Source organism: Copadichromis virginalis, linkage group LG10 (genome assembly GCF_057382275.1).
Source record: "Copadichromis virginalis isolate Kocher_CV1m ecotype Utaka linkage group LG10, C_Virginalis_male_GT1.1, whole genome shotgun sequence".
Classification (NCBI taxonomy): Eukaryota; Metazoa; Chordata; class Actinopteri; order Cichliformes; family Cichlidae; genus Copadichromis; species Copadichromis virginalis.
Genome location: NC_140627.1, coordinates 1264509 through 1281241, shown reverse-complemented (window position 1 = coordinate 1281241; position 16733 = coordinate 1264509). Strand labels below are relative to the sequence as shown.

Here is a 16733-nt window from a genome sequence, read left to right as displayed (position 1 = left end):
CTGACCTGTCTTATTTGGCTCAGCAGAACTGAAATGCTTTTACACACGCACTCACATAAGCTCAGCGATTCTCTGCGCGATCAACCTCTCACATGTTTAAGCTGCGGGAGATTTCACTTGTCATGTTTGCATAGTAAGCTAACGATTAATAAGACGATGTCAGAGGAATTGGTGCGCAAATTATCATCACTCACAGATCAGTGCTGTCGCTCTCTATACACAGTTCGCACGATTGCAAAGTGAAAGCAAAAAACAAGCGCAAATTCAAACGCGATTTCAATATGTCACATATTGACAGTGGCTCACCGATGCCAATGACATAATTACCCAGCTACATTTCTGAAAGAATGCAAAAGCATTGACATATATTTTTCCTTCCTACAATAGCCCGACGGGCAGGGCAGAGATAGATTTTGGTAGCCCGACTGGAAAAATCGCTAGCCCCAGGACGTCGGGCTAGCGATATTGCAAGCCCTGTATCTGATTGAGGAATCACTCATCTTTGGAAAAGAGTTTATTACAGAGAAATGTCTCTTTCCAAAATAAAAGCTATACTATACGCTTCTTCTGGGCTATATTCTCAGCAGCATATTAAACATATCAGGTCCCCATAAGGAGAATCCTGTGCTAACGGCTGTCTAAATGACTCGGGTAAAGTTTGTAGCATGGTGCTGGTTGTTTTTGTCTGCTTCCACTTGTCTTTGCACTACGATGATGTCGGAGTAAATGTGCAGTCATATTCGTTGTGTTCCCACTAGTGCTGTCAGCGTAAATCTCCTTGAAATGACGTTAACGCCACAACACGGCAAATCTCCGTTAACGAGCTACCGCGGATCGCCCCGTGCGTGGGGCTGGACGACCAACACGTTAACGAGCTAACTGCACTAACACACTAGCTCCCACCAATGTAATTGAGCATTGCGTGGCACATCCAACATACTGTTTTACTTTAGTCCATGACGCGCTTACCTTCAGGGTCATACGTCACATGAAAACCAAAATAGTTCCAAAGGCCAGATCTGAATGAGGGTGGGGGAGGTTCAGTTTGCCATGTTGCAACGAGCTTAGCTTCTGTCTCGCTAGCTTGCGCTGCACTCAGTGGATCTAGGCTGCACTGTCGAGCGCAGATCCACTGAGCGCTCAACACAGACAGCATCGTCAGAAGGAAAGTTGATAAAATAAATAAATTTTTGTATTGTTCATACATATGCGTACCGAACCGAAAGCACTGTATCGAACGGTTCAATATCGATACGAGTATCGTTGCACCCCTAATAAATATATGTTTATATATAAATATATGCGGTGGCCCCTAGAGACAAAGCACTTACAAACTCCAAGACCCATGTCTAGCGTTAACTGAACTTCCAAAACAGTGCTACCTAGATCACTTAAATTACACAATTGAAAGCATATGTGTATTGTTTGTGTATTTATACACAAGCACTCATATAGGGCTGTGCGATATGACCAAAATCTCATATCCCGATCTATCGTTCCGATAACGATATAAATCACAAAAATTTAACATTTTCTGAAAATTCTATGAATCTGGTGCAGCTCGACTTGCGTGAAGTGTTTCCAGCTGAGCGTCGTGTACCGGGAGTTGAATGTTTTAACCGATGCATGAAACTATACATTTTTAGACATGAGTTGTAACGGCCGCCATTTTCTTTGTATTTATTATACAGCGTGCTGTTCTAACGTTTGAGTCTAAGGTTTATTTTTTAGCACCTGACGGCTCTTTTTTACTTCTCATCCGCAAGCACTCTGCATACTCTTTCACATGATTCAGTTTATTTTGAACAGGATCTTGAGCTTTATTGTGAAAGGTCTATGTGGAAAATAAACAAGCAAACAGGCGACAGTGTTACCGTCGTCGTTGCTAACGACAACACATAAAAACAGGCGCTTGTCTGTCTGTAGTGTGGTTATATTAAATATAAGACAAAGAGAGAACTTTAAGAATTTAGAAAAAGCCACTACAGTGACCATCAAAACCATGAAAAAATATTGCCATAAACAGTTTATTTTGTGACACCATGAAACAAACGACAGACATTTTTATATTGTCATCTGATATATATCGTTATATCGAACAGCCCTATATATATATGTCAATATAAATAATTAAAAAAAATGTTCATTTACTTGTTACTACCACAAACCAAATCTGGTCGTTGGTACTTCCTGGATTGTGTAGCCACTAGGTAACAAAAGCTCAACACTGCCCCCTAGCATCCTGGAGCACTTCCATTGTGTTTTGTACGTGCTTTGTCTGTAGGGGCCACTGTAAATATACTTTTATTTATTCACTCCACATAAAATGTAATAAATAAATTATATAATACAAAAACCAACTATTTACATTTCAACTTTTAACTATTTAAATTTTCAGCTTTTTCCTTTTAAACAAATTCAAAGTGAAACAACACAAAACGGCAGAAAGAAAAAGGAAAATAGTGAAGTATTTAAAAAAAGAAGGGCAAAAATGGATTTGTGTGTAACTTTTGAGGACTCACGAGCTTCAATCCACACACAAATACGAAGCACAAGTATTTTACAAATGTAAATGATCTGATTCTTATATAGCGCTTTTCTGCTCTCCCGGAGTACTCAAAGCACTGTATACAACATGCCTCATTCACCCACATACAAGCACTTCTAAACACAAGTGTAAACGAATCTACATTCATACTCATGGGGTTAATATCTTGCCCAAGGACATTTGGCATGCAGACTGGGGAAGCCAAGGATCGAACCACCAACCAGCAGCTGACCTGCTCTACCACCTGAGCTACAGCCACCCCGAAAGTGTACAAGCCTGAATAAATGCTGATAATTTATGCACGATTTATAAGTTCAGCTTCACGAGTCTGTTCATTTTCTCTTTCAAAAAACTTCCTGTGCACACAAATACCTGAAACTACACGTAACATCTCTCGCTTGCTCACAAAACCTTAAATGCATGTGCACCTGATACGTACCAATCACATCCCATGCCCACCTGGGGTTTTAAGGCTTTAATGCTGCCCGCTTCACACAGATCACAAATATAAGCTATGTTCAAGTCCCCGTGTAAAAGTGGGACATCTGGCCGTCCACTGTATACCGGCATCTAAAAAAAGTCGTTTGTTTATTTCAAATAAAATGGATCCGTATATGCACAGAAATGTTTTTTTTAAAAGAAAATGATTCATGAAGCTGAACTTTATAAATGTAGTATTTATTCATTTTACAAATAATGTGCTCAATGCTTCTTATTCATGTGTGGATTGAAGAAAGCACCTGTGAGTCTAAAGTTACACAATGATTGTGCACTTTTGTAAATCTTAGTTCACGCCTGTCAAACATATCATAAATATGCATTTGCAACACTTTTGCTGCAAATTTCACTTCATAATTAAAGAGGGGAAGAAAGGGAGCCTCTGAAACTGTTCACAGCTATGAAGCCGTGTAGAGATTTAGTATCTGTAAAATTGACTGGGACTGTCCAGCGAGGATGTGAAACAGAAAAGAGGAAATGCAGGATTTTCTTTATTTTATTTTTCTGAAGTCAAGTGTGTGTGTCTATTTATATCATAGATAAATAACACTAAATAATTAGATATTATGATCATCCGGACCTTTGCTTCAATAATTGTTTTCTGACTCACCACTTTAAATTTGAGTTGATTTGCCCTGTTGTAGGCCTGTTGGAGAAGAGCAGAGCAGGCCACTGGTTTATTTTAGTAGTGTGTGACTACTACTACTGAGATATCCTGATGCTTTCTCCTCAAAAAAGGTTAAGGCCCATTCTCCATTCCAGGTTTTTTTTTTGACACAATTGGCCGGAAGAGTTTGACATGTTCACGGGGCTTCAGAAACAGCTTGGTTCGTCTGAACAGAGTCACGTGATCAGTGACGTACTGTTCTCTCTATGTGTTGAACTCCCTGAGTGCGAACATAGATAAACAGCCAAATTTGGCCCGCGAAGCCATACAAAATTAACAATAGAGCTGGCCTGCCAGTATTATACAGTGCATGTACTGCCAATACTACAATTCCCAGAATGCTCTGTTGGTGTTTTGGCACGTCAGTCATGACAGGACTTATTAGCACCCTCTCCTCTGTTGACCATAGTCATAGCAACCATGCAAATACTGCCATGCCACCTATCCCAAAATGTCAAAAAGAAAGGCAGAAAACAGGAGCTTTCTGGACAGGTGGGAGAATATGATGAAAATCTGATAAATGATAAAATGATCAAATTTAACTCAGAAGGCTGCAAATACAATTTTTATTTAAGAAATGAATTCCACTGATGTGTTATTTAATTGGAAGTTTGATTTTGCATGTGTGCAATATTAAGTTATATATACGTTTATATAAGTTATATATATTGTTTAGTATTAAGCTTTGATTGTTCCATACTTAGTTTTTCAGCAAAACTTGTTTGAGTCCATAAGAAAAGATTCCTTATTATATTTGGAGGAAGATTTTTTTTCAATAAATATTAATGTTAGCCCGCCACTTTGATCCAGTTTTGAATTTTGGCCCACTGTGTATTTGAGTTTGACACCCCTGCTTTAAAGGATAAATTGATCCAGTTTAAAGTTGTAGACTCCAAAGTGCAGCAGTCACTTTAGAAATAAACACAGAAAGCGCACTCAGTGATAAAAGAGATCACTGGAATTAAAGTGTTTACCACTCACTAAGTTAACAGGTTAACAGATTTCTGCAGCAATTCAGTTCAGTTCAGTTCAGTTTTATTTATACAGCGCCAAATCACAACAGCAGTCACCTCAAGGAGCTTTATATTGTACAGTAGATCGTACAATAATGCAGCATTCACATCGTGTCCTTTTTATAACAGTGCTGCATTTGCTTGTACATTTTTTGTTCTTTAAAGATTTTTAATCACCAATTAAACATTTCTGGAAGGGTTGGTGCTGGTAGGGATCATTTCCTGTGGAAGAAAAGTCATATGACCAGTGAAATGTTCTTTGTAGGTTAGTTTGATGGTACTAACCCCACCCCTTTCATGTTCACATGAAAGGGGTGGGGTTAACATATTAACTAACACAGTGAGTTAATAACCACTTTAATTGCCAGTGTTGTGTAAGTGTATCCAGGTCATGGAAAGATACGTGTGCTCCACTCACACCGTGTATAGCAGAGGTGCGGTGCTGCTGACTTCAGTTGAGGATATAATCAGGCACTGACTGACACGCCTTCTATAGATGAAATAGAGTCTAGGGATGAAGGGGACGGCTTGCCCGTCACTGGGGGCGAGGTCACTGAGGTAGTTAAACAATTTTTTGGTGGCCGACCCCGGTACTGACGAGGTTCGCCCTCAGTTCCTAAAAACTCTGGATATTGAAGGACTGTCTAGTTTGACATGCCTCTGCAACATTGCATGGAGATCTGGGACGGTGGCTCTGGACTGGCAGACTGGGGTGGTGGTTCCTGTTTTTAAGAAGGGGGACCGGAGGGTGTGCTCCAACTACAGGGGAAATCACACTCCTCTGCCTCCCTGGAAAAAGGGAACACGGAAAGGAGCATTCGCATAGTAGTCCAACCACGGATACAGGAGAAACAATGTGATCAAGTGTATATATTTGTTTGGTTATTTCCTATTTTCATTCATTATTGACACATTTAATAAATTATTTAAAATTATTTATGACATATGACGTATTTAGTTGATTAATTTTGGCACAGTTGGCACTCCACATTTTTACGCTAAAATAAAAGTTTGAACTGAATCTTTATTTATGGTTTAAAAGGGCACTGTGTATCAATGTAGAAAAAATATCCTATAGTTTGATATTTAGTGGTATTGCTCATTGTTGAGTATATTGTTCTGTTTGTTTTCTTGTTATGTGCAAACTATTGTCAGAGTGTAATTTTGGTTGCCTACTTGTCTTATCACAGATAGGGGGCAGGTGTCAATAAGAATTTATTCTTCTGGCTCCTTTTCATGCATGGAACCAGTGCTACTTTAATTGAAAGGAAGGTTGTGAATAGGAAATGAATTACTAGTGTACCATGTGTGAAACTAAATAAATAAATAAATAAATAATAAATAAATGATGCACATTTTATTTCAATGGCAACTGAAGTGTTGGATTTCATATAATAGCTTCACTTGAATGGAAAAATTACTGGAGACCGAATCTGTGAAAGCCCGATGGTGGCGGTCCATTTGCACTACTTTATTTCTTTTAGAGCTGTTCTGTTGATCGCTTTGTAAAGACTAAATTCAAAAAACACCGAACACATAAAATGTTAGTGGTATTTCATCGTTGTGCTTTTATTTTCCCCCCCTGAAAATTAGGCTACACTTATTGTGGAAAATGTAACCGGAAGTAACTTCTACTTTCATTTAGTCCATCTGGCGACGACATGTGAGTTGACTTGAACAGGAAGAGGAAAAAACGGCTACAGACCTACCGCATCGAGTAAAAGGCAGGGTGCGTATCACACCGTTAGTAAGTGCCAGGCTTTTATTTGTCGCTGCACATTCAGTTCGTGTTTTTAAGCTGTGTGAATAATTTATCTGTAGTCGGTTGGATAGCTAGCTAGCTTATGAGATCAATTTAACGGCTGCCGTCTTCTCATCACTTCTTCTCTGTCTGGTTGTTTCCTGTGTTGTCAGGTGGAACAGAACCTTTGAAGAATCTAAGCCAGTCTGCTGAGACGTTTTTAACAGCAAGAAGAGTTTGTTGGAGCCGATACAGAATGTCCGGACAGAGCATTACTGACAGGATCACGGCCGCTCAGCACAGCGTCACCGGCTCGGCGATTTCGAAAACTGTCTGCAAGGCAACCACTCATGAAATAATGGGGCCAAAGAAGAAGCACTTGAACTGTAAGTTTCGTTTCCCTGTTTAGAAAAGTTGCACATTTCCTTCCCATTTTTTCGGTTAATACTGGATTTGAGCGCTGTGTCTGTGGGGCCTGCACATACTGTAACGCTATAATCACAGGGCCAGACGGTGCTTTTACGAGTTTCAGGAAACTTTCGAGAAAAGTAAACCCACCGTGTTTGATGTAAGCAGGGATCTGTACTGTACGCTTCATACAACTGTATTTACCAGCAGGATGTTATTGCCCACACTTTAACTCCACCTGCAAAGAACTCGCCGAGTAGCTTTAGAAAGTTTAACCCGCCTGTTCCACGTGAGGCTAAAAGGCTCAAATCTGTGTTATTCTTTTGAAATACATGATGGGACTTTGGGTCAACAACCAACATCCAGAAAGGCTCTAAAGTCACAGAGCTCGTTCTGTTATACAGAACACACACAGGCTGGACTTTGATAACCACAGTCATAATCATTTACAGCTCTGTACAACATGCTGTGTAGCTGACTCTGCTCTTATTCCTGGAAGCAGCTTCGTAGTTACCGACTTTACAACTTTACCAAGAGTTGGTAAATGCAGATTACTTTCAGCACAGCTTACCTTGTGCATTGTGGAGGAATACAGCAAGTATTCCTCCACAATAAGCCTACTGAAAGCTGCTTTCTGGGTTCTGTTGGTGGTGTTTGATGTTTTAAGTTACTGAAAGGAACTTTTTTATTTTTTAAACAATTATCTTTACTATATATCATGGCAGAATGATCTGCATCAAAAAGTACATTTTAAACTAGGGCTGCCACAAACGATTATTTTGATAGTCAACTAGTCACCGATGATTTTTGCGATTAGTCTGCAAGGCTACATGTATGTTTCCCGTCCAATGGACCATGCATCCATTGGATGGGAAACGTACAGCTTCTTGCACCAGCATGTGTCTGCTCTCATATAACTATCATTAGCTTACAGCTTGAAGTGTTTAAGGTATGTGCTAACTAAAATTAAGACAAGATGATTGTTTATTACACTTAATAAAATTAGCAGATTGTCTCGGTGGAGTTTAATAAACTCAGCCGGCTGCTCCTTGCTGTCTAAAATGTAACAGGACCAATGTTCCCTCTAAGCTGCGCACTGCTGGCTCGCTCTCTGCGCACAGGAAATCTGCGTTGCGCACAAAAAAAAAAATCTAACCTGAATTGAAATGAAAACAAAAACGTTAACAATTCTGTTCTGCATGTTAGTCAGTGACTGGCTGCTCCCGTATGGGATCAGAACGATGCCGCCTTATCCCAAAGTCCAGCCAATCACGCGATTCACATTCGTATATACGCAGCTAATCAACGTGGCTGACAGGCTATGACAGCGTCCTTATGTGCCGGTGTTTTAGCAAAGCGGCTGATGTGGAGTGAAGCCACGTTAATGACAACGTGCACAACCATTGGAGATGTGAGCAGGACAGACGGAACAACTGACGGACAAAGTGTGGACTTTATACCAGTTTGTAAATCGTGTTGATCGGCCGCGTAAAACCAGAGTTATGATAAAATATCTGCAATGTTTGTTTTTCTTCCTGAATACTGTCGTTGTTTCTATTTACTGCGGGAAGAAACGGTAAAAACGCCGTTTTATAAGGAAAACGCTGGAAAGCCTGTGAGCAAAACAGCCCCCCTCCCCCAGCCTTTCCTATTGGTGGAAAAATGACATGGCAACATGGCATTTAGTTGTTTAGGGAGGGGGAAGTTTTAGGAGTGACGGCGTGTTTTGAGAGATTTGAGACGTTTAGCACAAATCTTGTGTAGTTAGTGTGTAGTTAGTGTGTAGTGTAGTCAATAGTTGTGTTGTGTGTGTCAGAACAATGGTTTACAGGTGTTACAGCAGTGACACATCTGCTGCTGTCAGGCCTGCAGGTATCAGGCTGTTGTTCTCCTTCATCTCATAGTGGACAGAAATTATTTTTTGGAGCGGCACAAATAATTTGTGTGGCATCAGATTTGATGCAGAACAGCTGATTGTTCTGTAAATAGTTTGAAATGTTTGTTTAAAAAACGCCTTGGCTGCATTTTTAGGTACCGTATTTCCCGGACTACAAAGCGCACCTGAATATTAGCCGCACAAGCTAAAATCAGGGGAAAATCCTGTTTTGTACATACATTAGCCGCACCTGACTAAAAGCCGCAGGGTTCAAAGCTCGTGCAAAAAGTAGCGGCTTATAGCCCGACAATTACGGTAAACAGCTGCAAAAAACTTTGTTTGCAAAACTCAGTTACTTTTTTGAAGAAGTAACTATATAATTAATTGCCCAACATTGGTCATTATTTACTGTATTTGCAGACAGAGTTACAGACTCTCTCCCACAGACTCATAATACAGTCAGAGCTTTATAAAAAAATAAAGAAGAAGAAGTTTTTTTTTCAAAATTGGAGTTCAGGTTACTTTTCCTTCCAACAGTGTTAACATGCTGCAGGTCATGAACAAGATTTATTTAAATTTTCATTGTAAGTGGACTAAAGCAGTCAATTAAAAGTAGTCTAACATAAATGCTGTAATTTGATTACTTTAATAAACATGTAACTTGCATGGATTGGATGCTGGCGTGACCACAGTGCACACGTCTGCTGTTGCTCACAGTGGTCCAGGGACGCTCAGGGAGTTTGTGTGTTCGCTCAGACACGTGAAACATTAGAGGGGACGTTGAACTGGACACTCTCGACCGTCTCACACTTCTGTTTAATCAGTTTTCTGTTTGACGTTTATTCAGCTGTGTGAAAACCAAGGAGGAACCCACCCGATGGATTAATAGTTTTATTTTATCTAATCTAATAATTTTAATCTCAGCCAAACTGATTCACTCAGGCACAAATAAAACACTGAAAAAGACAAACAATAACATTTTTAAGTTATCTAAGTGACTTATATATCATGTTTAGCCCGAGTAGCCAAAGATCGCGGGGGTTTAAAACGATGTGCCGAGAGTTTGCTGTTCTCACCCTTGAACCCCCGGCTAGCTGTCGAGCAGCACTTTTGCAAATATGTGGTGTCTTGATAAACTGAGCAGATATTTGAAGTTTACACAGCTACATTCTCGCCTGAAAATATCTTAAAAGTTTATTTTGTGACTCAGAAAGATTAATAAGAGTAACATTAAAACTTAGTAGCGCCGCCATTGCTGGAAACTGGAATTTGCAGCGCCGCGCTATGAATTCTGGGATATGGTGGGCCACGAAGGACACACCCGACCCATCCTTCAAATCTGGGGAAATTAAGGATGCATTTGTCGGAGTCTTCGAATTTGGACAGGCTTCGTCGTGCCGCTGTGACGTAATCGGCCTACAAATGCGACCAAAAATATTTATCACGATATACATTTGAAAATTTGTGATAACGACATAACTGACGATATAATTGACACGAGACAAAATACTTTACAACTCCTCAACTTTATTAGTGCAAAAAAAACATCAATGTATTTTCACTTAAACAAGCAGCTGTTTTCTGTGCATTAAAGTTATAGAAAAATGTAACAGTGCAAATGCAAACTCCTCACTGACAGTTTAACCAAAAGGCATTTCCAGTGGAAACTGGCCGACACATCCTCAGCATAACCATGTATAATATCCACACAACTTAAAAAGAGGTTATACACACACAACACGGTAACATTATGCTGAAGCACAGTGCGTATCACTCCGCGAGGCTCCGCCTACGATAGCTGTAATGCTCCCACAATCCATCAAGCGGTGCGGCTTCGTAGCTCAGCAAAGTCGTACTGAAACATGTGACAGATTTTCGAGCGCCGTGCACATAAAATCGTTTCAAGGTCAGTAAACACAACCAGAGTTCATACATAAGGCACACGGGATTATAAGGGGCTCTGTCGACTTTCAGAAAAATCAAAGGATTGATTTTAAGTGCGCCGTATTTTCCAAACAACACGGTAATAACGACGGCCCGCTAGCATGCGCTACCAAAAATAGTGCTTTGTTGTGTATCTGACGGACCAAAGCTAAACCAGTTCCACACCAGTGAAGATGCAGCATTTTTACAAACCAGTTCAGGTTCATCAGTTTCATTCAACGATCCACTTTCGCCCTTCTCATTCTGCGTCACCGCCATGCTTTTTCCTTCCATGTGCGTATGAAAACAAAGGCACTGCGCATGTGCATTTTACCCATATTCTATCACCATATTTCTTTTTCCTATCGTTGCCCAACGTTACACCGGTATTACCGTGGACGGTATGATATGGCCCAGCCCTAAGATGTGGTTTAATTTAGTTAAATCTGCAAGCGTAGGAGAGATCTCGTCTGATCTCGGAAGCTAAGCAGGTACTGATCAGAAGGTTGGTGGTTCGATTCCCCCAGTCTGCATGCCATATATCCTTGGGCAAGATACTAACCCCAAGTTGCTTTCCGATGCATCGGATCCATCGGAGAGAAACTCCATCCTCATCGGAGTATCAAAATGTCATAAAAAGTCATCTTTCAGAAAAACTACTGCAACTTCCATTTAAGAGTCAGTGTGTGTGAATGTTAGGTAGAAAGCACCAAGGAAAATGTGGTTGTGCGAATGGGAGTGAGTGGGTGAAAGCACAAGTTGTGTAAAGCGCTTTAAGTGCTCAAGATTGAGTAGAAAAGCGCTATAAGAACCAGTCAATCTACCATGTGCCATACCTAAATATTTAATATTTCCAGATTGCAGTGGGGCAGAAGAAGGGTTATGGAAGGAGCAGTTAATCAGAAGAACTGCAGATTTTAACCAGTTTATTGAATAATCTGAAACTCTTGCTAAAGAGTTTATTAGTGTGATTACCTCAGAGAGATTGGTTTGTGAGTGCTGGAGAAAAAGCAACACATCATCCGCATAAAGAGGGATGATCACTGCAGCCTGTCTAACTGCTGCTGCAGGTGGTTGGATAAAAACTGCAAACAGTGACGGGGAGAGTGGGCGTCCCTGGCTGCTGGGCGTCCCTGGCTGCTGGGCGTCCCTGGCTGCTGGGCGTCCCTGGCTGCTGGGCGTCCCTGCCTGGTGCCCCTCAGGAGACAGAAGCTGGAGGATGTTTGGTCATTTGTTTTGACACAAGCTGTTGGGGAATTATATCATATTTTTAACCAGTTAATGAAAGAGGTTCGAAACCAAAGTTTCCAGTTAACTCTGTCAAACGCTTTTTCTGCATCTAGAAACAATACTGTGGTTTCAGTGTTTTTTCAGCAAGAACAGTCTATCAAATTAAGTCATCTACGTGTATTTGTTGATGAGTGCTGCCTTTAGTGAAGCCAGTTTGGTCAGGATGAGTTATGAGGGGGGTTCTCTTCTCTGATCTCAGAGCTTTGCAGATTATTTTAAGGTCTACATTAATGAGGGATATTGGACGATAGCTGGTAGTAAACACAGGGTCTCTGCCTGGTTTTAGCAGGAGATTCATGTTTGGTGGACGTCTGTCATTTTCCTTGATTTCTGCAGCACTCTGTGGAATAATGGTGCCAGAATTGTCCAGAATTCTGCTGGAAAGCCGTCTGGACCTGGAGCCTTACTGTTGGGCAAACTTATCAGGGCTTCCTGCAGCTCACCTGCTGTCAGCAGTGAGTCCAGTGCCATTGCCTGACTGTCTGGTAGTTTTGGAAAAGTTATGTTGTCAAGAAACTGATCAACTTTATTTTTTGATGAAGTTATCTGTTGTGAATATAAAGTTTTGTAAAAGTCCCTGAAAGTGATGTTTCTTCTTTCAGGATCTTAGACGGTGTTGCCTGATAAATCTTTAATCGCATCACAGTTGTTTCTTTATTCTTAACTGGTTTGCTAGAATCCGGATTTATTACCATGTTGAACATTTTGAAAGTGAAGTCTTTGTACTAGAAATTGTTTTTTTTTCTTTTTTAAATATAAACTTTTCTTTTAATTCAAGTTTTGCATTACAAACTTTTTCAGTATTTAGCAACTGCATTTCGTTGCCTTGTACTTGTAACATGTGCAATGACAATAAAGTTGAATTGTGTTCAGTATTTCCTGTTCCTGGTGGGACATGTCGGCTTCTCTAAAGATTTGATGATTTCTTCTAATTCCTCAATATGTTTGTTTTCTTTTTAACGTGATGAGAATGAAATGATTTTAGCTCTCATCACAGCTGTCCTGCTTCCCAGAGAACAGACTGATGTTTCAGGCAGGTCATTATTGCCTCAGTATGACTTCAGCTCATCTTTTCCCACTTTGCATTTTTCACTCCTGCAGACTTGATTCAGTGCACCAACGAGATGAATGTGAACATCCCTCAGCTGGCTGATACCCTGTTTGAGCGGACTGCCAGCACCAGCTGGGTGGTTGTCTTCAAGTCTCTCACCACTACACACCATCTGATGGTCTATGGCAATGAGGTCAGCAAGCGGACATGAAACACTACAAAGGCTCATTTACACCACGGAGCCCTGAACCGCCATAGCTTCAACACCGTCTGTGAACACTGGTTTAAGAAATGGGTGTTTAAAGTATTTACGACATGTTTAGCGCCATCTTGTGCCAAAACAGAATATGAGGTCAACAGGTTGGTTAGTGGCAGCTAATAGGCTAACATTAGGTATGTTAAATAATTAGTAAGGTAACCAGTAACTAAGTGGAAAACAAGGCTCCTCGCTGCAACAATGAGCTTTATGTGAAGAAACTGAGAACATACCGTCTGCTTCCACTGTCTTTAGCACTAACTGGTTCTGGTTGTTTGGCTAGCTGCACTGAAACAGGAAGTGTAATGTTTGTATTAATAAAGGAGGACCGCCAAGCTGCAGTGAGACACTCTGACCTTTCCTCTGAGTTGTGATGCACTGAGTGGCATAAACAGCTGATGTCCACAAGATGCGATCTATGCAATAAAAACGGGTTCCTACATGCGCATCACGCGCAAACATAAATATGTTTCTGGACGTTTCAGTGGGAGAAACGTTTCATCATCATCCAGGTGACTTCCTCAGTCTCAGCTGACTGCAGGTTTCAACCTTATAGCAGGACATTTGCACAATAACTGAAACCAGCACCAGTGCAGTCAGCTGAGACTGAAGAAGTCACCTGGATGATGATGAAACGTTTAAGTAAGTAAGTAAAATTTATTTATATAGCACATTTCACAGATAAAAATCACAAAGTGCTTTACAATAAGATCAGACACAAGTTAAAACGTCCACGTGGACAGAATCGACCTTTGGGGATTTACTTACCTGGATGATCGAGCATCAAGACCTCTATTAGACCGCTTTTTAGTTTTAGTGTCCTTTTTTTGGTTCCGTTACTAGTTAGCTACCATAAACTAATCTAAGTATATGAGCCCCAACCAATCAGCCCAGTGCTGTTATGTTCTGTACTGGTACAAGATGGCGCTAAACATGTTCTTAAACACAGGTGTCCAACTGCAGGCCTCGAGGGCCGGTGTCCTGCAGGTTTTAGATGTGTCCTTGGTCCAACACAGCTGACTCAAATGACCTCCTCAACATGTGCTGAAGTCCTCCAGAGGCCTGCTAACAAACTAATCGTGTGAGTCAGGCGTGTTGACCCACGGTTATATCTAAAACCTGCAGGACGCCGGCCCTCGAGGCCTGCAGTTGGACGCCCCTGGTATAAAAGCTTTAAACAGTTCATAGTTAATCCAGCTTCACAGACAGTTAAATCTGTGACAGGCTTTGAGCATCTGTGGGCGTGCAGCGCTGCTGCAGACATTCATGGTTCATTCATGTGGTGTTTTTTTGCAGAGATTTATACAATATCTGGCTTCAAGAAACACACTTTTTAACCTCAGCAACTTTTTGGACAGAAGTGGCCTACAAGGTATCTCACAAACATCCACGACAGCCACGTTTCCCTGCGATACGCCGTCTATACTCACTCGTCTCTTCTCTGGTTTCTAACGTAGGCTATGATATGTCAACGTTCATCAGGAGGTACAGCCGCTACCTGAATGAGAAGGCTGTCTCCTACAGACAAGTCGCATTTGACTTCACTAAAGTGAAAAGAGGGTAAGGTTCATGTTTCTCACTGACTCGTGTTCGTCCTTTCTTACACCTGAGCCCCAAAGCTTGAATTTCTCGTTCAGGTGATCGTGTGTGACACTCCGGGGTGATATTAAAAATATCGTTGCACTACTTTTGTTTCCTTGTGACAGTTTTGTTAAAGTTGCAGAAAGCAACATATAACTTCTGCAGCTCTGTTTGAGGAAAGCCGAGTTCCTGGTTTTGCTTCACTTCACCATTTTAAAGGCAAGATATTTCCAAATAGCAGCGTTAGCATCTTTTTGTGAATTTGATTATCTTTCTTATTTTATTTCATAATTTGTCATATTGGGCCTAATTTTACTGGTTAGTTTTCATCAAATGCAGCTGTAGTCATAATTTTACTTCACTCCGTAGGACAGCTGCACGTCTCAGTGTCGGACTCTAAATTAAATTACATATAACTTCATTAATTCTTCATTAATATTTCTATTGTGACGTTTGCAGTCTTGACATCCTTTAGATAGTAGAGACTTATCTGCTGGCTAATGATGTTCATTTCAAAAGTGCCAACTTGGCAGACGAGCCACACAAAAAGACTTAAATGAACATTAATTATCCAGAGCTCTAACCCACAGCAAAGAAACGATTATTACCATGGGTGACAGTAAAATTAAAATACGTTAAAATAATGATGCTTTCTCTTTGCTTTCACAGGCCTGATGGAGTCATGAGGACCATGAACACAGAGAAACTCCTTAAAACCGTTTCTGTCATTCAGACTCAGATGGATGTGTTGCTTGATTTCAATGTGAGTGCTCGGCATCGTCAGACGTCTCAGCACAAGTAACTTACAGTGATGGGAATAACAGCGTAAACGTTTCAGTAACCAGTAATCGAACAACGCTGTTACTGTTACCGACACGAAAACGTGGTGCGGACATGTTACTGCGTTTCCACACACAGACGGTTGGCGCTGTCATCAGCTTATTGCGAAACAGTCGCACGAGTGCTGCTGATTGGCTGAGGAAGAACAAAACAGTCGTAGTAAATCAATCACATGACCAGTTTAAGATGACATAGCGACAAGATGCTGATGTCGACCCAAGACGACCCAGAGTATCGATTTCTGTGTTAAAAGTGTCGACTTTATACCAGTTTTTAAATTGTGTTGATCGGCCACGAAAAACCAGAGTTATGATAAAATAATATATACGCCATGTTTTCTCCTGAATAATCGAACACTGGAGTTTACTGTGGGACGCGCTCGAATGACCTCTCTGCTTGTGAGCAAAAACAAAACCCCCCTTTCCTGTTTGTGGAAAATATACCATGTCCACCAATCAAAAAATGGCATTTGGTTGTTTGGGAAGAGGGCGAAGTTTTAAGAGTGACGGCGGTGAGAGAGAGAGAGATTTGTGACATTTAGTGTGTAGTGTAGTGGATAGTGTTGTTGTGTGTGTCAGAACAATGAGGCGACTGCTGAAGGTCACAGCTGCTGCCAAAAAGCCACCAAACAGTGTAAACGCTGTCTGCAGGTGGAAACAGGAGCAGCGACACACCTGCTGCTGTCAGGCCTGCAGGTATCAGCCTGTGATCTGCTTTTTTATCTTACAGTGGACAGAAATTATTTTTGGGAGGGGCACAAATAGATGATTGTGTGGCATCTTATTTGATGCAGAACAGCTGATTGTTCTGTAAATAGTTTCAATGGTTATAAAATAACAGCTTGGCTGCATTTTAGGTAAATAGCTGCATATAACTTTGTTGTTTGTAAAACCTGTGCATAGGTTTATATTTGCATTTCAAGTTAAGAGAATGATTTTTAAACATGTTTGTGGTTGTTACAGTAAAAACATAACTTTTTCTACTCGGATTTTATATTTTGTGTCTGGTTTCAGATCAGCTGTGCTGATACAGTATGTCAAA

The 16733-nt window shown here is 40.8% G+C and overlaps 1 protein-coding gene across 3 annotated transcripts in view; it reads left to right on the top strand.

The window, feature by feature from the left end:
- The first annotated feature begins 4153 nt into the window (after positions 1-4153).
- Positions 4154-16733, top strand: part of LOC146699602 (phosphatidylinositol-binding clathrin assembly protein-like) — a 37049-nt gene continuing 24469 nt past the window's right edge. The window contains exons 1-7 of one of the 3 annotated variants that reach the window (XM_085469346.1): positions 4154-4205; positions 6372-6473; positions 6641-6853; positions 13066-13208; positions 14568-14643; positions 14729-14831; positions 15522-15615. In XM_085469346.1, the coding sequence (XP_085325472.1) occupies positions 6724-6853; positions 13066-13208; positions 14568-14643; positions 14729-14831; positions 15522-15615 (546 nt within the window). In that variant the 5' untranslated portion in view covers positions 4154-4205; positions 6372-6473; positions 6641-6723. The remainder of the gene's footprint in view (positions 4206-6371; positions 6474-6640; positions 6854-13065; positions 13209-14567; positions 14644-14728; positions 14832-15521; positions 15616-16733) is intronic. The other 2 variants (XM_085469347.1, XM_085469349.1) reach the window with 2 other exon arrangements.